Consider the following 19,595-nt stretch of genomic DNA (forward strand, 5'->3'; position numbering starts at 1 on the left):
TTACTGAGAAGGAGGTAATCTTTCAGACATTTTGTCGTTCCGTATTTGTTGCCTTTTCTGGGTGTAAGAAGTAGTCTTCGGGTAGTTGGATGGTTATAAATCCCCCTGCTTATTACGACCAATTTGTTGGGGAGAAATAGCTGAGAGGATTTCCCTTTAAATAGATCCCTTAAATGGATTCTCCCTGGCTTTGAGGAACCTCTTCATTGCTGCTTTATCTTTCACTTTGATTCATGACTGACCATTCTGACATCAAACATTTTTTTCCCTTTGAAGTAGAAGAGATACTTTTTTCTTTTCTTAAAATGCACAGTGTAGCAAGACAAGCCAGGAATAGAACACTGTTGAATTGTTCTCCTACTAAAAGCTGGAGGCATATACAGTTTTAATAAAGTGAATACTTTCTATCTTTTGATGTAACTTCCCTTTAGAGATTTTGTTTCCTGTCTTAGATTCTCAGACTCTCCCTGACTGCAGTTTAAAATAACTGGTTGCTGATTTTTCAGTCTTGGGGAAAAAAAAAAAAAAACTATTCTGCAAAAATTTGAAAGCTCAGCTCACACTTAATTAGTTTCAAAGAAGTGCTCTCTGGTCACAGGGAACATCGGTAGCTCATAGCCGGTTTATTGTAGGTTTGTTCAAGCCAGCACTGCCAGTCTTGGCACTTAGCTAGCTTCTTGGAAGAAAGAGATGGACACAGTTTGCCTGAGAATTACCGTCTTTTGGAGACAGGGAGGGCCACACATCCAAACAGCAGTTTCCATGAGCAGCGTTATCACTGCTGTGTGAGTGGTAGACAGTACTTGCTCCTGCCTAGCGTCCAGTCATAACCATGACTCGCTCCTCCTGTCACTCTCAAGGGTCTTGGTTTGGAAGATACTTACATGTGGTAGGGTAGCGAGGTCTCTGAAGAGACCTGTGACTCAGCCTAGCAGGTCAGGGAAGGCTTCCTGGAGGAAATGTGCTTTCTGAGCTGAGTCTTGAAGGGTAAGTAGCAGTTAGGCCTGTCACGGAGGCATGGCAGGAGGGAGAATGTGTGAAGTGTGGGAGTTGGGTAGGACCACAAGTGGCTGCTGGAACACACAGTTTATAGAGTCAGGGTGGCAGTTGGGTAGACACGCAGGAGATGCGATACCAGCCCAGTGGATGCCTCCTTGGTGCCAGGCACTGTAGGACTTAGTTACGTTGTCTCTAATCTGGAAGACACCTGGGAGAGGATGGGAACAGTGTTCGGGCATAAAGGTGCTTTAGTGGAATGAAGTGGGGAAGATCTAGTGTGGCCCCTGTGCGAGGGGAGCGTGCAGAAGTATGAAGCCTTCTGTATCCCCCCACACAAAATGCCAAACGAACCAGGAACCTTGACTCAGGCTAGGCACATAACTTGGCCTAGTTTATAAGGCCAGATTTTGAATCCAGGCCTGTTGAGATCTAAAGCTAGGGCTTTACTCGTGGTCCCATGGACTGTAGAAACTTCAGCACCTGTTTTTTGTGACTGGGGAGCTGTTAAAGGATGAGTGCATGTTTGCTTTATTGGGGTGACCCCAGGCTGCCACATCTATGTTCCGTGAGACTAGGGATTTGGTCTCGTTTATTACAGACCCCTGGAATCAAGCCTTGTGCAGAGTAGGTGTTCCATGGATTTGTTGAATGAAGGTTGACAGCAGAGTAGGAATGGATTTGAGGAAAGCAGGGCTATTAGTGAGGAGATTGTTGTATTGGGTCAGGTATGGTGGGTACAGGTGAAAGTGAAGGATTATGCCTGTATTTATTTATTTATTTATTGTTAAAGATCTGTTTTATTTATTTGAAAGGAGTGACAGAGAAGGACAGACAGATCTTCCATCATAGGTTCATCCCCTAAATGGCTGTGATGGTTGGGGCTGGGCCAAGACAAAGCCAGGAGCCTCAGACTCCATCTGGGCCTCCCATGTAGGGGTCCACGTACTTGGGCCATCCTCTGCTGCTTTCCCAGGCACATTAGCAAAGAGCTGGATTGGAAGCAGGGCAGCTGGGACTCAAACCAGCACTGTAGTATTGGATGCGGGCATTGTAAGTGGTGGCTTAACCCACTGTGCCACAGTGACGGCTCCATGATGCCTGTATTTCTAAATTAGGTGATCAGATGGAAAATTTAGGAAGGTAGGGAATTCACGACAAAGAGTGATCTAGAGGGAAGATGAAATAAAGTTGCTGGCAAGATGAATTAAAAATAGAAAATCAGGGGCCAGTGCCGTGGCGCAGTAGGTTAATCCTCCGCCTGTGGTGCCAGCATCGCATATTGGCGCCAGTTTGAGTCCCGGCTGCTCCTCTTCTAATCCAGCTCTCTGCTATGGCCTGGGAAAGCAGTAGAAGATGGCCCAAGTCCTTGGGCCCCTGCACCCATGTGGGAAGACCGGGAACAAGCTCCTGGCTCCTGGCTCCTGGCTTCAGATGGGCACAGCTCCGGCTGTTGCGGCCATTTGGGGAGTGAACCAATGGAAGGAAGACCCCTCTCTCTCTCTGCCTCTCCCTCTCACTGTCTATAACTTTCTCAAATAAATAAATAAAATCTTTAAAAAAAGGAAAAGAATAGAAAATCAAGGGGAGTTTGTCCAATGCAGAAGTGAATACTTGAGGGGCTGGCACTATGGTGTGGTAGACTTTAGCCTCCATCTGTGGCCCCGGCATCCCATGTGGTTGTCAGTTCGTGTCCGTTTCCCATCCAGCCCTCTGCTTATGGCTTGGGAAAGCAGTAGAAAATGACCCAGGTGGTTGGGCCCCTGCACTGGCATGGGAGACTCAGAAGAAGCTCCTAACTTTGGATCGGCCCAGTTCTGGCCATTGCTGCCATCTGGGGAGTGAACCAGTGGATGGAAGACTTGTCTCTCTTTCTGGAACTCCACTTCTCAAATAAATAAATAAGTCTTAAAAAAAAAAAAAGTGAATATTTGAATCTGAAGCTTTGGAAGAAGTCAGGGCTAGAGGTAAGGATTTGAGAGTTGGGGCCGGTGCTGTGGTGTAGCGGGTAAAGCTGCCACCTGCAGTGCTGGCATGCCATATGGGTGCCAGTTCGAGTCCTGGCTGCTCCATTTCCGATCCAGCTCTCTACGAAGGCCTGGGAAAGCAGTAGAAGATGGCCCAAGTCCTTGGGCCCCTGCACCCACGTGGGAGACCTGGAAGAAGCTCCTGGCTTTGTATCAGTGAAGCTCAGGCCCTAGCGGCCACCTGGGGAGTGAACCAGTGGATGGAAGACATCTCTCTCTACCTCTACCTCTACCTCTACCTCTACCTCTACCTCTACCTCTACCTCTCCTTCTCTCTATGTGTAACTCTGACTTTCAAGTAAATAAATAAATTAAAAAAAAAAAAGATTTGAGAGTTATCTGAACTTAGGCGGTAGTTGAAATTGCAAGAGATCGTAGATGATATTACTCAAGAATAACAGAAAAATTGAAAAGAGAGGTTGAGAATTGGACTATGGAGAATAAGAGTTTTATTTTGCTATCTGCTTCCTCAGACCTTGACTTCCTTTAGTGCCAAGGGTTTGTGTCCTTCCATCGCGAGTACCTTCCTAACTGTCTGGTCCAACTCCTTGCTGTACATTTATTTTATCAGTGACAGGTTAGTTGGTGTTCACGGTAGTTACTGTGAGGTGTTGTCTCGATGTGGAGTAACTTAAGCAGCTGCAGAGGTAGAGAGAGTGCAAAGGTGTCAGACTGTCTTCACTCCCTTAGCAGAGTAACATTTCTAAAATAGCTTTTTAAAGTAAGAGAGCTGCAGGTGCTCCCTAAGAAAATACCGCTGTGACTTAGAGATGCTGCTGACATAAACGGGACATCCTCTTCTCGTGGTTTTGCCTTCAAGTTGCATAGACTCATAGTATCATGTTGCTGAATGGCAAAATGTACTGTGGCAGTTAACACCAGAATTTTACAACTCAGTGGCAAAAAGTGCTATCTAAAAATATGGGTACTAGTCCAGCTTCCCTGGGAAAGAAAGCCTGAATGCCCTGTTGCCTTATACCTTGTTGTGCAGTGCCCCGTGTTTGGTACTTAGTTGTAGTTATGGTCTCACATGAGCTGGGAGTCAGGGTTGCAAAGGTGTCATCATAATATGTGTGTCCTGAGGATTGAGAGTTAGGAGGCTGTTTCAGCTAATGCAGTAGCTTTCAGTAATAGAATAAATGCATAATTTGTTTTGCTTTTTTTTTTTTTTTTGAAGGCTCATTTTTTTTTATTTGAAAGACAGAACAACAGAGAGAAAGAGGGAGAGAATGAATTCGTCCGCTGATTTATCCTCCAAATGGTTGTATCAGGCCAAAGCCAAGAGCCAGGAAATTCAAGTAGATGTCCCATGTGGGTGACAGGGACCCAAGTCCTTGGATCATCTTGCACTGTATTCCCAGGTGCATCATTGGGGAACTGGATTGGAAGCGGAACAGCCAGGACTTGAACTGGCACTGTGTAGGATGCTGGTGTCACTGCCACCATCCTGGGGATCCCTTCCTTTTTAAAAGATTTATTATTTTGTTGGAAAGGTAGAGCAGGAGAGATAGAGATAATTTTGTTTCTGAGGTAATTTTGTAGAAAAATTAAATTGTCACTAGTGATATCTTACAGCGTAATGTAGATTGATGCAAATGGAAATGCACACTGAAATCAGGACATTTGTATTTCTTCAGGTGTTAGAAAACTACTCGGATGCTCCAATGACACCAAAACAGATTCTGCAGGTCATAGAGGCAGAAGGACTAAAGGAAATGAGGTTTGTATTGCTCTGGGTGCTTCACGTAGGTCTCCTAGGAAGGTGTCTTTACAGTTGTGTGGTGCCGTGAGTCCACGTGTGTGTATGTGTGTGTGCGCGCGTGCATGTGTGTGCTCTGTGTGGCAGTGGCAGTGAGCTGCCACTGCTAGGCTGTGCCCTCTTGGTGGAGGCTGGGAGTGGGGAAGCGTCCATTTGATTTCATCAGGGGTGCAGGGCTCTCCCCGTCCCTGCCTTCCCTCAGTGTCTACCCAGAGCTTGTTCTTTTGTGCAAGGAGTCGGGGCACCTTTTCTCTTGAGCTCTGTTCTGCAAGTTTTGCGAGTGGGGAAGGGCAGACCCTGGTGGGCTGAAACTCCTTTCTCTGCTGCACCTCTGACATGTCCTTTCTTTCTGCATCAAAGAAGGTTGGTCTCATTAGCATAAAATGCACGTGCCCCCACCACACACTGCTTTTAGCTGTTCGTGATATGAATATATTAATTTTGGGGTAACCTTGATTTCCTTAATTTATGGTGTAGTTTTCGTGGAGAAGCCACAAGTTAGAAACCCAGCAGACATTGTAGTCGTGGAAACTAATGAGGATCTTTCATGGTCTCTTCTCCCCCTCACCCTGGTCTTTTTTTTGTTTTTAAATGAGGATGGAGGGGAGCACCATCGCCCCTTCGTGAGACTGAGAATTAATAGTGTATGTTTTTGCTAGTCAAGCTTTAGCTGCTTGAATTGACCTTTCAGGTCAGAAGGGCCTCACTTTTCAATTGTCGGTTCAGACACTGTCCAGTTGGTGTTTTGGGGGGGGCAAAGATTAAGATGGTCTAGAGGGTATACATTTAACTTGTATCTGTGCACTGTATGGCATTGTAATTATGCTTTGTTTTTGTTTTTATGGGCTATTTTGCATCCTGCTGCTGTCTGCCCTGCTGTTGGACTGTGCTTATAGAAGGTAACTTTGTGCCTTTGGGACTGCTGGGGTTGAGAACCATCACTTGTTTCTGCTTCGTGGTCTTCCAGGGTTATGAAGCTGCTCGCGATGGTGATTGTAGACAGAAGTGCAGTGTAGGAGTCACAGGAGGACTCTGCCTGCGTGCCGCTCCCTTGTAGCAGGGGTGCAAGCACACCCACCTGATACTCCAGAGTCTGTACAAGGGCTCTTGTAAAGATTGGTTCTTGGTGAAATTTTTTTTAGCATCCAATGTGTTCCAAAGCAGAATAAGTAATATGCTTTTTTAAATGACTTTTTTAGACTCAGCTTATTTTTAACACTCTTGCATAAATTAGGGCCTCTAGTTTTAAAAAATAAGAGGCTTTACTTAAGATAGTTATGGATTTCTAACAGTGGTGAGAGGAGGAGAAAGTGCACAGGTGAGTCCTAGTACTACCACGCTGGTGCCAAACCCAGTTAATGTTAAGTAGGGATTTGTCAGTACATTTGACAGCCCTTCTATTTTAAGATTCAGTGAGTACCTGTATCTCATTATATTGTCATTATTTTGTGACTTACTGTCACAAGACAGTCCCTACAGTTGTGGCAGTGGCTGTGAAACAATATAGCATCTTTTTAGATTAATGTTAAAGCATTACTGGGTACTAAATCTACTTGACTGACTTTTCAGATTTAAATGATTGTTCCTGTATAGATGTAGAATAAAACTCATCTCCCTCCCTCCGAACGAGAGAAGAAGCAAGTGAGAATGCTGCTCCTTTGTGTGCTTACTAGGAAATATTTAACTGGGACAAAAGCTGTGCTTGTTTTATTGGAACAGTGTCATTGATTCTGTGATCCTAGTGTCGATAATGTTCTACGGCAGATTATGTGTGTGGAACATAGGGTGAAATGTGGAGATCGAGAGACTCAGTTTTTTTTCTGGTTAATAATAAAATTTTACTAAAATTTAATTTAAAATTGAAATATAACTAGAAAAAACCTCTTTTCTATATTTCTTGAGACTTCCATTCATATTAACAAAAAGCACTAAAGTGTGAGGTATGGATTTTGGGTATTATGCAGCATATCTGTCCCAGAGTCCTCTTGGGTGTGATTTGTTTGGTTATTCTTACTATTTTCACAGTGGAATTGTTTTTGTGAGATCTTTTCTTCCACATTTCTTGCTCTGCTTCTTGTCAGTTGTGTTGGAGGGATTAGGTTGTAGACTAAGTAGGCATACGGGTTTGTAAACTGCCGTCCGTCCCGTTGTATTTTACAGTGGGACATCCCCTCTTGCGTGCCTCAATGCCATGCTACATTCCAATTCAAGAGGAGGAGAGGGGCTGTTCTATAAACTACCTGGCCGAATCAGCCTTTTCACACTCAAGGTAAGTGATATTCGCCCTGAGTGCGCTGGTTCCCGAACTTGACGTGTGCTTCAGAATCACCTTGTAGGTGATTCTGGAACGAGGCCCGTGGATTTGCATTTCTAATAAGCAGTAGAGTAACACTTGGGCTGTTAGTCCGAGATGGCACTTTGAGATGTTCTAGTGTGATTTGGGCATTAGGATTTACTAAGTCATAATAACTGTTAGCTCTGTGTTTAGCTTTGCTTGTCTGTATCTTTGTAGATTGTATACAGCTGAAAGATATGTATGTGTGGGGATAATTGCATGTATGCCTTCATTAGTATTTTGTTTATGAAAGATAACCTGGGTATTTAAAGTAAGACCTACTCCAAGGAAAATAATGGAAATGTGAACATTTTATGTTGAATTTCTACATTTGTGTACACTCAGAATTGAATATTTATTAACACGAATTACAAAGGAAGAAAAAAATCAGATGGAGTTCAGAATAAAGCTTAAGTAGGACCAAAATGAGTAGGCTAATTATTTTGTGCCATTGATGATACGTATGACTGTCATTTGGGCGAGGGGACTGCACACTTTGGTGAAGGGTCAGAACAGCACTTTAATTTCTGTGGACTACTGCTGTCTATCGTAACTGTTCAGCTCTGCCACTAGCAGGAAAGCAGCCAGAGACTACACACAAATGAATGCAGAGATTGTGTTCCAATAAATAGATGTTTATTTTATCTACAAATATTTGTTTCATTTACAAAAATGGGTGGCTAGTCAAATTTGACTTCAGGGTGTAGTTTACCAACCCCTGATATAGACATAAGATGATTTGTTGATGGTAGGGAAACTGAAAATTTAATGTTAAGCTTATATTCTTCCATAATGCATTTATAAATTGCAATGGTCCTCATACAAATTTTTTCCCCTTTTTGTTTTATTTTCTTGGTAGACTATTCAAAATTAATTAACTGCTTTAGCAAATACCAGCTATATAACCCTCAGTCATAAAACCTGTTCTTTATGTGTGCATAAATGTCTTAGGTTCAGATATCTCTGCTGTTTTCTATTTTTCTAATTGTTTGCACTTTTTTTTTCTATCTCTCCATGTTGCCTTTTGTATTGAGCCTTGGGAGACACAAAGCACCTGGATTCAAAACCTAACTTTGTAACCTGGTGTGGATTTTACCCCCTTTATGGTACTGTGTACATCTCTGGCATTGAGTTAGTCCTTAGTAAATGGTCATCTGTATGGCATTCTTGGGTTCTCCCTCTTTTAACTGCCTATTCATGTTTACAATTATACATGCTATGTATATTTTTTTAAAGATTTATTTATTTGAAAGAGTTACAGAGAGAGAAGGAGAGGCGGAGAGAGAGAGAGATCTTCCATCTACTGGTTCACTCCCCATTTGGCTGTAGTGGCCAGAGCTGTGCTGATCCGAGGTCAGGAGCCAGGAGCTTCTTGGTCTCCCACATGGGTGCAGCGGCCCAAGGACGTGGGCCATTTTCTGCTGCTTTCCCAGGCCATAGCAGAGAGCTGGATCGGAAGTGGAGCAGCCAGGACGTGAACTGGCGCCCATATGGGATGCCGGCACTGTAGGCGGCGGCTTTACCTGCTACAGCACAGTGCCACCCATATGCTATGCATATTAAAACATTCCTGTCTGTTTTTAAGAGAGAGGAGAATTGTTTTTCTTCTATGAGTACTTTGAGGATAGGAACTGAATTTTATTTGTCTTTGTAACTTGGTTTGAGACAGTATTCTTGGCATAGTCCATGCTTTAATAAGTGCTTAAACTCATGTTTCTTTGTTTTAATTTTAATATATCTGAATGAACACCATTGTGTAAAGCTGCTGTGAGCTTAGAGGTGTTTTGTTAGTTTGCAGTTGGGTTTCAGATGTACTGATGGAAGATATGCTCACCACATCATCTCATCTGCCTTAGGTTTTATGTTGCTAGTCTTTCATAGCTTCTTGCTCATTGACCTTGGACCTCTGGAAACATCAACTCTCAACTCATTGTGTTCTTTCGGGTTAGTAGTTTGCTTGTTTGAGTTTCACTGTGAACCTCCTGAGGGGCAGTCTGTATCTTAATTCATTTTAGTATCCACAGTACTGGATACAAAGTTGCCTTTAATAAATGCATAGATAGGACTAGTGCTGTGGCATAGTGGCTAAAGCTGCTAGGTGCATACCAGCCTCTGATATGCACACCAATTTGAGACCCAGCTGCTCCACTTTGATCCAGCTCTCTGCTGTGGCCTGGGAAAGCAGTAGAAGATGGCCCAAGTCCTTGGGCCCTTGTACCTGCGTGGTAGACTGGGAAGAAGCTCCTGGCTCCTGGCTTTGGATTGGCCCAGTTTCACCCATTGTGGTCATTTGAGGAGTAAACCAGCAGATGGAAGATCTCTCTGTCTCTGCCTTTCAAAAAAAAAAAAAAAGCATAGATAATGAGTCAATAATACTTTTAAAGATTCATTTATTTATTCAAAAGGCACAATGACAGTGATTTTATTTACTTACTCCCCTAATGGCTGCAAGAGCCAGAACTGGGTCAGGCTGAAGCCAGGAGCCAGGAACTCCATCCTGGTCTCCCATGGTGACAGGGATCCTAAGGACTTGGGCCATTTTCTGCCTTTCCAGTTGCATTAGCAGGAAGCTGGATCAGAAGCAGTGGGACTCAAACTGGCACTCCAGTATGGGATGCTCCTAATGGCTAAATTTGGTGTTTCCTTGTTATCCTTTTGTTTTGCCATTTGGTGACAAATACTGCTCATAGTTTTGAGGAAACTGTCTCTAGATCTGCCTGTGGCAACTAGCTCCTATCTCAGAGCCAAAATGAAGCGTGCTTACTGCTATGGCTTTTGTAGAACTTCACCTTGGTTAATGATCTCTTCTTGTACAAATGCAACAGAGAAAATGGAAAATAACCCGTGCAATTTTAGCTATACTGTATATAATTCATATTGATATTTGAAACAGATTTATCTTTTCTTATATTTTTGATAGTACACATTTTTCTTGAAGGTTTTAGAGAACTTTTTTTTTTTTAAGGTTTTATTTATTTATTTGAAAGAGTTACAAACAGAGGGAGAGATAGAGAGAAAGGTCTTCCTTCCATTGGTTCACTCCCCAGATGGCTGTAAAGGCCGGAGCTGTGCTGATCTGAAGTCAGGAGCCAAGTGCTTCTTCCTGGTCTCCCATGCAGGTGCAGGGGCCCAAGGACTTGGACCATCTTGTACTGCTTTCCCAGGCCACAGCAGAGAGCTGGATTGGAAGAGGAGCAGCTGGGACTAGAACCGGCGCCCATATGGGATTTAAGCACCGCAGGCGGAGAATTAACCTGCTGTGTGTGATGCCAACCCCTTAGAGAATTCTTGTATGAGTTAATTTCAAAGTTTTTTTTACACTTATCTTTTTAAAGACTCTTGTTAAGGATTCCAGATTCCAAGCTATGAATATATAGTATTCATTAGTCTCTTGCCAAATGCCTCATTAACACTAACCTGTCTCCCAGAAGTTGGGTCGCATTTACTTTGCTATTCAGGAGTAAATTGAGAAAGGATACTGAAAGTCTGAACCATCTGGTGACCCTCTTCATCATCTGAGAACTCAGATCTGCCCAGTAAATTCCTAAGTCCAAATGGTGCAAGGTAGATTTTTTCTTTTTAAATTTTTAATAATTCCAAACCTATAGAGAAATGGAAGGAACAGTTTATAATAAAGACCCCACCCATTGCGCATTCAGCTGCATGTGCTATTCAAGTGTCTCACTTTCTCTTTAGCTCTCTCTACCTGTACAACTTTTTAAGATTTACAGGGCATGTCAATTCGCCTCTAAATGTTTCAGAATGTATTTTTTTAAAAATATTTATTTATTTATTTGAAAGGCAGAGAGAGAGGTCTTGCTTCTGCTGGTTCACTCCCCAGGTGGCTGCAATAGCCAGAGCTGTGCCGATCCAGAGCCAGGAGCTTCTTCTGGGTCTCCCACATGGGTGCAGGTGCCCAAGGATTTGGGCCATCCTCTACTGTTTTCCCAGGCCATAGCAGAAAGCTGGATTAGAAGTGGAGCAGCCAGGACTCGAACTGGTGCCCCTGTGGGATGATGGCATTGCAGGCTGGGGCTTTAAACCATTGTGCCAGAGTGCCAGCCCCAATTGCTGTTCATAAGCTTTCCCTGAAGTTATCTCTTCATGGTAATATTGTTTGGTTAGAGGGATTCCTGTCTGTTGAAATGACTCTGAACTCCTTTGTAGTCCTGTGTGTTTTTAGGACTTTGATGCTGAACTGCTGTGCTTTTGTGACTTGGTGGTGATACACTGGTGAGATTAAATTGGGATTAAAATGGCCATTCTAGCACTTGCTTTGAGTAACTGCATTATTCAGTTTTGTTGTAGAATGATGCTCAAGTAGAGATGTCACTTATGGGTGGGTTTTATTTTGCTTCTTACTGGTGACATAGCACGCAGCCTTAAGGGTCTTTTTAAAATTCAGTTAAAAATCTCAGTTTAACTTTTATGATGTATAGAATTATTTTTTGAAGCATAAGATGCACTTTGGTGCAGGCAGTTGGCACAGTGTTTAAGGTGTCTTTTGGGATGCCTGCATCCTGTATTGGAGTGCCTAGCTTTGAGTTCTGGCTCTGCTCCTTATGTCACCTTCCCACTAGTATGATGGCTCAAGTGAATGGTTCCCTGCCAGTCTTGTGGGAGACCTTGGTGAAGTTCCTGGCTCCTGGTTTCTGTTGGAGGCATTTGGGGAGTAAGCCAGCAGATGGGAGATTTCTGTCTGTCTCTCTGTCTCTCTCTGCCTCTCAGATAAAAAAATGAAAAAAATTTAAAATCTTTGGTAAAAGAAAGAAATGACTACATGTGAAGTATCCTTTCATTAAAATCTACAGTTTGCAGATGAAAGAAAGGGAAAAACGTGGGAAGAGAGGGAGATAATTATAATGTTCTTATAATGTTATTAAAATAACTGCAATTAAAATTTTCATGCACAGTTCCATCCTAAACACCAAATTCAAAACTGTATTACCATTAGATACAAGAAAAGAACACCGGGCAAATTAAGCTGTACTTGGGATGCTCGCATGCCATACTGAAGGTGCTGGGTGGGAGACAAGAGGGGATGGCTCGAGCACTTGAGTCCCACCCACGTGGGAGACCCTGATAGAGTTCCTGGCTTTGGCCTGGCCTAGATCTGGTTGTTGTAGTCGTTTGGGGAGTGAACCAGTGGCTAGAGGATCCCTTTTTCTTTCTCCTTCTATCTCTGTCACTTTCAAATCAATAATAAATAATAATAAATAAACCTTAAACAAGTGAAAGAATGAAGATTCATTTACAATAACATCATATTACTTGGAAGGTGCTGTCACAATTCATTTGCACTTTTGGTAAATCACAGTAAGCAGAGCCATCTTTTTCTAAAATGTGAGTCGGATCATGCCACTGCTCAGCTGGGCCCTTGCCTGCTTGTCTTAATTGTCCTAACGTTTTCCCTTTGGCCACTCCCAGTACGTTGGCCGTTGTGATCTTTAGACTATTACTCAAGCACCCCAGGCTTGGGTACGCCTCAGCACCCTGCACTTGCCAGAGCCGCCTCTGCCTGGAAAACTGCAATAACTTTTTTAAATATACTGTTTTCTTTTTTTAAAGTGTTATATATTCATCTGAAAGGCAGAGTGACAGAGAAAGAGAGGGAGAGAAAGTGGTATTCCCTTTGCTGGTTCACTCTCCAAATGGCTTTAATGGCTAGGGCTGGGCCATGCTGAAACCAGGAGCCAGGAATTCCATCCAGGTCTCTCCTGTGGTTGGCAGGGCCCAAGTCCTCGTGCTATCTTCTATTATTTTCCCAGTAGCATTAGCAGGGAGTTGAGTTGGAAGTGTTGCAGCCGGAACTTGAAGCCATGCTCCTACATGGGGATGCTGGTGTGGTGGCAGCTTCACCGGTGGTGCCACAGCACCCAGCCACACTGCAGTAATTTTTTGTCTTTGGTTCTTAATCCAGTAGTAGATTTTCAGGCAAGCTTTCTCTGACTTCCAGTCTAATTCCACAGTGTTATTGTTAGGGCTACAATAATTTCTAAAAAAAAGGGGCTGGCTCTGTAGCTCACTGGGTTACTGCCCTGGCCTGTAGCACCAGCATCCCATATGGGCACTGGTTTGAGACCCAACTGCTCCACTTCCAATCCAGCTCTCTGCTATGGCCTGGGAAAGCAGCAGAAGATGGCCAAGTGCTTGGGCCCCTGCACCCACGTGGGAGACCTGGAGGAGGCTCCTGGCTGCTGGCTTTGGATTGGCACAGCTCTAGCTGTTGAAGCCAATGAAAAGACCTTTCTTTCTCTCTCTCTCTGCCTCTGCTCTCTTTAACTCTGCTTTTCAAATAAATAAATAAATCTAAAAAAACAAAACACTATCAGTAACCCAGATTACGTTATTTGGTTACTTGCTGTTAGCCTGGATTATAAGTGCACCAGAATGTAAATGCAGAGACTTTATTTCACCATATCCTCTATGTCTGGCACACAGTATGTACTGAATAAATACTGGGTGAATAAAAAGTAGAAGACAACATCACCAAAATCTTAAGCCAGCTAACTCTTGTTTTTCACCTTCCTTTCATATCAGTTTCTGTTATGGAAATATGCCTTTTTTTTTTCCTGCTCAGCAAATTAACTTCTAGGAGCCTTTTTCTGCCCCTTGCCTTTTTTGGAACAGCTGTACATGAATCTGTGACAGAATCTGCTGACATTGGAAGTAAATCTTTCCTTCCCAAATCATAGGCCTAATCTTATTCCTTAATTGCTACAGGCAGAAACAATCATTTGAAACAGTGTAAACACTGAGGTAGTTTTAGATACCATGTTGTTAATACCTTTTAGAATTTTGAACTCTGATCATCTTCCTTGTTAGAACAAAATAATTTTGTTGCAAAGACATACATATGGGGCCGGTGTTGTGGTGTAGCAGGTGAAGCTGCGGCCTGCAGTGCTGGCATCCCATATTGGCGCTGATTTGAGACCTGATTGCTCCACTTCCAATCTAGCTCTCTGCTAAGTCCTGGGAAAGCAGTAGAAGATGGCCCAAGTCCTTGGGCCCCTGTGCCCGCATTGGAGGCCTGAAAGAAGCTCCTGGTTTCAGATTGGCCCAGCTCTGGCTATTGGAACCATTTGGGGGATGAATCAGAGGATGGAAGATGTCTTTCTCTGCCTCTGCCTGTGCGCCTCTGTAACTCTGCCTTTCAAATAAATAAATAAAATATATATGGGGGCTGGCACTGTGGCGCAGTGGGTTAAAGCCCTGGCCTGAAGCACCGGCATCCCATATGAGTGCTTGTTCTAGTGCTGGCTGCTCCTCTATTGATCCGGCTCTCTGCTATGGCCTGGGAAAGCAGTAGAAGATGGCCTAAGTCCTTGGGCCCCTGCACCCACATGAGAGTTCTGGAAGAAGCTCCTGGCTCCTGGCTTTGGATTGGACAGCTCCGGCCATTGCGGCCATCTGGGGAGTGAACAGCAGATGGAAGACCTCTCTATAACTTTGTCTTTCAAATAAATAAAATAAATCTATCAATAAATAAATAGAGATCATTCATTCACAGGTTTATTCCCCAAGTGACCACAAGAGCAGTCAGGACTCAAACCCAGATAGAGATACAGTTATCCCAAGTGACATCTCAACTGCTGCGCCAAGCAGCCATCCTTTATTTTATTTTATTTTTTTTTTTAATTTTTGACAGGCAGAGTGGACAGTGAGAGAGACAGAGAGAAAGGTCTTCCTTTTGCCGTTGGTTCACCCTCCAATGGCCGCCGCGGTAGCGCGCTGCGGCTGGCGCACTGCGCTGATCCGATGGCAGGAGCCAGGTGCTTATCCTGCTCTCCCATGGGGTGCAGGGCCCAAAGACTTGGGCCATCCTCCACTGCACTCCCTGACCACAGCAGAGAGCTGGCCTGGAAGAGGGGCAACCGGGACAGGATCGCTGCCCCGACCGGGACTAGAACCCGGTGTGCCGGCGCCGCAAGGCGGAGGATTAGCCTAGTGAGCCGCGGCGCTGGCCACCATCCTTTATATTTCAAAAAAATTTTTTAAGTATTTGAGAGACAGAGAGAGGCACCATTCCTACCCAGGGCTGAAGCCAGGAAGCTGGGAACTCAATTCAAGTTTCCCGTGTTCGTGGTAAAAACCTAATCGCTTGAGCCGTCACTGCTGCCTCCCTTTGCATTAGCAGGAAGCTGGAGTCAGGAGCCAGGAATCAGGTCTTTTTTTTTTTTTTTAAATGATTATTTATTTATTTGAAAGGTAGAGTTGAGAGAAAGGGAGAGGCAGAAATCCTCCATCCTCTGGTTTACTGCCCAAATGGCTGCAATGGCTGGGGCTTGGGTAGGAGCCAGGAACTCTCTGGGAGTCTCCCGTGTGGGTAACGGGCCCGAAGACTTGGGCCATCTTCCTCCACTTTGCCACGTGCGTTGTCAGGGAGCAGCTGGGACTCAAACTGGACCGGATGCTGGCATCACGGGCGGCAAGCTTAACCTGCTGCACCACAGCGTAGGCTGCATCCACTGGCATTTCTAATTGTTGGCTTCCGGTGTCACAAGTGGCTGCTTTACCTGAGGGCTGAGTAGTGTTTGAATTGTGGGAGCAGTTTGATGGAGGCTGTGACTCTTCAGTTGGGCAAACGTCCCTCATTTGGGTAATTCTCAAGGCACTTTTGTATTGGCTTTTCAAAGAAAGGCTGCTCCATGGTCAAGGTTCTCAGCAAGCTCAGAGAGAAGACAGAGACCTTGATTGTTCAGAGATCCCCAGTCACAGTCTGGTTTTGTGTCTGAGAGATGAGCTGCTTTTGGCCTTCTACTTTCTGCAGTTTGGAACGCCGTGAGTAAAGTGGTGATGGTAGCATTCCACTGAAACAATTTTGAGGTAGCCCAGGGGAGTGAGCAGGGTGATTTAAAGAGATGTATGTTTTTATTTTATTTTTTTCAAAATAACCTTTGTTTTCCATTGATATAGTTCAGCTGAGGTATTCTTTTTTTTTTTTTTTAAGATTTATTTCATAGAGCTACAGAGGAGAGGCAGAGGCAGAGAGATCTTCCATCCACTGGGTCACTCCCCAGAGGGCCACAACAGCTGGGGCTGAGCCATACTGAAGCCAGGAGCCAAGAGTTTCATCTGGACCCACATGGGTGCAGGGGCCCAGGACTTGGGCCATCTTCCACTGCATTCCCAGGCACATTAGCAGGGAGCTGGATCAGAAGTAGAGCAGCTGGGGCTCAAACCAGGGCCCTTAGGAGATGCTGGTGCTGTAGGTGGAAGCTTAACCTACTTTGCCACAACACTGGCCCCCAAGATACTTTTTTTAAAAGCAAAAAGTTATATCTAAGTGTGATTTTAAAGCACCATGGCTCTGGCAAAATGATACTGTATGTACTCAAGGCTTTCTTGGGGGACTGTGTTTGGAAAAAAGTCATACTTTCCTTTGGGTCCACAGGCAGTGTGAAAACTCCATTTGGTCTCTTCTCAGTCTTTCAGGTCAAACTTTTGGGGAGAGATTTGTTTAGTCTAAGAAAGTCACTTTTTCCTCTAACTTAGTTAAATTGGGAAGAAAAGATGGAAAGATGGCGACTGAGTTGAGTGCTAACTATATTCCTGACGCATCCTGCTCCTCCTTTGTCCTTCAGAAGGACAGCGCTGGTCATGGGGAAACATAGATGCTCATCTGTGTCCTTGATGTGCTAATGAGGAAGTGGCCTGAGACGTACGGAGGACAGGGTGGGAAGTTGCAGGAGTCCGTTCTCGAATGTCTGAGAAGCATGATCGAAGTTTGGAAAGAATATCTTCAAATTCTTGGTACGTCATGATGCAGCAGGGGAATAGGGAGCAAAAAAGATGCATGTTTTCTTCTGTTCTGAAAGGTGTTTCTCTCTCTAGATTCTTCACTGGTTCTTCACTGGTTGGCTCGGTTTCACTTTGCGTCCTTATATTCGAGTCCTGCGCCTTTGTGACAGCAGCAGCCAGAAGGGTTTCTTTCAAAACATGAATTGATCATCGTGTGTTTCTTTTTGGTGCTTGCAAGGATGATTTCTCGTGCCTTTTAAAAAATCTAGATCATAATGTTCTTTCAGTTTTTTGAATTCCTGAAGCTCTCTCTAGTTTCAGGGTTTCCTGTTTTGAACTCTCCCTCCACTTTTGCCTGGCTGTGGGTCTCAGCTGACGTCTTACTCATTTCTTCAGAGGGGCCTTTTCTTACTCTGAGTTAGATTTTCCTGTTGTGTCTGATCTTTGCTTCTTACCATTTATAAGTGATTTGATACATCTTTCCTGAGCAGGCCTTAGGGACGGAGAATTGGTATTACCTTGTTCTTTGCTGTGTCTCTAGCACCTGTTAGAGTAGGCGCTCTTTAAGTGAATGCTGAGTAAATGCAGTAGAAATACACATAGAAGATTTTTGTTGTTGTTAAAAAGATTTTGGGGCCGGCGTTGTGATGTAGTAGGTTAAGCCTCTGCCTATGGCACCAGCATCCCATTTGGGTGCTGGTTTGAGTCCAGGCTGCTCCACTTCCAATCCAGCTCTCTGCTAATGGCCTGGGAAAGTAGTGAAAGATGGCCCAAGTGCTTGGGCCCCTGCACTCACATGGGAGACCCCAAGAGGCTCCTGGTTTCAGATCGGTGGAGCTTCGGCTGTTGTGGCCAACTGGGGAGTGAACCAGCAGATGGAAGACCTCTGTCTCTTCCTTTCTCTGTCTGTAACTCTGCCTCTCAAATGAATCTAAAAAATGCCTTTAATTATTTATTTGAAAGAGTTAGGAGAGACATCTTCCATCTACAGGTTCCTTCACCAAATGACCACAGCAGCCGGGGCTGGGCCAGGCTGAAGCCGGGATCTGGAACTCCATCTGGGTCTCTCATCGTGGGTGACAGGGGCCCCAGTACTTGGGCCATCTTCTGCTGCTTTCCCAGATGCATTAGCAAGGAGCTGGATTGGAATAGCCGGAACTCCAAATGGCACCATATGGGATACTGGTGTTGCAGGGGGTGGTTTAATCCACTGCACCATGAGGTGGCCCCAGATTTTTTTTTTTTTTTTTTTTTTTGACAGGCAGAGTGGACAGTGAGAGAGAGAGAGACAGAGAGAAAGGTCTTCCTTTTCTGTTGGTTCACCCCCCCATCAATGGCCGCTGCGGCCGGTGCACCGTGCTGATCCGAAGCCAGGAGCCAGGTGCTTTTCCTGGTTTCCCATGCGGGTGCGGGGCCCAAGGACTTGGGCCATCCTCCACTGCACTCCCAGGCCACAGCAGAGAGCTGGCCTGGAAGAGGGGCAACCGGGACAGAATCCAGTGCCCCAACTGGGGCTAGAATCCCTTGTGCTGGCACCGCAGGCGGAGGATTAGCCTAGTGAGCTGCGGCGCCGGCATTTTTTTTTGTTTGTTTGTTTGAAAGAGTTAAAGAGAGCAGAGGCAGAGAGAGAGAGAGAGAGAGAGAGAGAGAAAGAGAGGTCTTCCATTGGCTGGTTCACTCCCCAATTGGCTGCAACAGCTAGAGCTGTGCCAATCCAAAGCCAGGAGCCAGGAGCTTCCTTCAGGTCTCCCACGTGGGTGCAGGGGCCCAAGGACTTGGGCTGTCTTCTGCTACTTTCCCATGCCATAGCAGAGAGCTGGATCGGCAGTGGAGCAGCTGGTCTCCAGCTGGCACCCATATGGGATGCCGGCACTGCAGGCGGTAGCTTTACCCGCTGTGCCACAGCGCAACCCCCACTCCATTGTTTTAACTGGCTATAGTAGTGGTTGTCATTGACAAAACAGTTGAATTGGTTCATGATAGCAATTTTTACTCTCAAAATGGGAATGCATGGTAAAGAATGTTTAGCAGGAATGTACTATCTGAAAAGCTCTCTTTTATTTTAAGGATTTATTTGTGGGGGCTGGTGCAGTGATGCAGTGGGTTAAAGCACCTGTATTCCATATGGGCACAGGTTCGAGACCCTGTTGTTCCACTTCTGATCCATCTCCCTGATAATGTGCCTGAGAAAGCAGTGGAGGATGGTCCAAAGTCCTTGTGTCCATGCACCCACATGGGAGACCCAGAAGAAGCTCCTGGCTTCTGGCTTTGGATCAGCTCAGCTTTCTGTCTCTTCATCTCTCTGTAACTCTGCCTTTCAAATAAATAAATAAATCTTGAAAGGTTTAAAGATTTATTTGGAAGGCAGAGTGACAAGAGAGAGAGAGGGGTCTTCTGCTGGTTCACTCCCCAAGTGCCCCCAACAATTGGTGCTGGGCTAGATGGAAGCCAGGAGCCTGGAACTCCCCATCTGGGTCTCCCAAGTACCTGGGCCTTCATCTGCTTCTTTCCGAGTGTATATTAGCAGGAAGCTGGATTAGAAGTGGAGTAGCTGGGACTCGGGTAGCACTCCTGTGTGGGACTTGAGTGTCCCAAACAACAGCTTAACCTGCTGACCTGCTGTACCACAATACCCCGTCCCCCACCTCAAAGTGTAAGCTTTTTTATCAAAACAAAAAGGTGATACTTGGTGTTGCTTTTGAACTCCATTACCATATTGATTCCTTATCTTCGGTAT

General features: G+C 44.8%; 1 protein-coding gene across 6 annotated transcripts in view; it reads left to right on the top strand.

The window, feature by feature from the left end:
- The window catches only part of ASXL1 (ASXL transcriptional regulator 1), an 83,459-nt gene that overhangs the window by 2,416 nt on the left and 61,448 nt on the right, over positions 1-19,595 (top strand). For 4 of the 6 annotated variants that reach the window (XM_062204014.1, XM_062204019.1, XM_062204017.1 and 1 more), the window contains exons 2-4: positions 4,661-4,742; positions 5,627-5,681; positions 6,943-7,051. The exons of 1 other annotated variant lie outside the window; for it this stretch is intronic. In XM_062204014.1, coding sequence (XP_062059998.1) covers positions 4,661-4,742; positions 5,627-5,681; positions 6,943-7,051 — 246 coding nt within the window. Of the gene's footprint in view, positions 1-4,660; positions 4,744-5,626; positions 5,682-6,942; positions 7,052-19,595 lie in introns of all 6 variants that reach the window. One more of the 6 variants, XM_062204018.1, reaches the window with a different exon arrangement.

The sequence above is a fragment of the Lepus europaeus genome, chromosome 10 (genome assembly GCF_033115175.1).
Source record: "Lepus europaeus isolate LE1 chromosome 10, mLepTim1.pri, whole genome shotgun sequence".
Taxonomy (NCBI): Eukaryota; Metazoa; Chordata; class Mammalia; order Lagomorpha; family Leporidae; genus Lepus; species Lepus europaeus.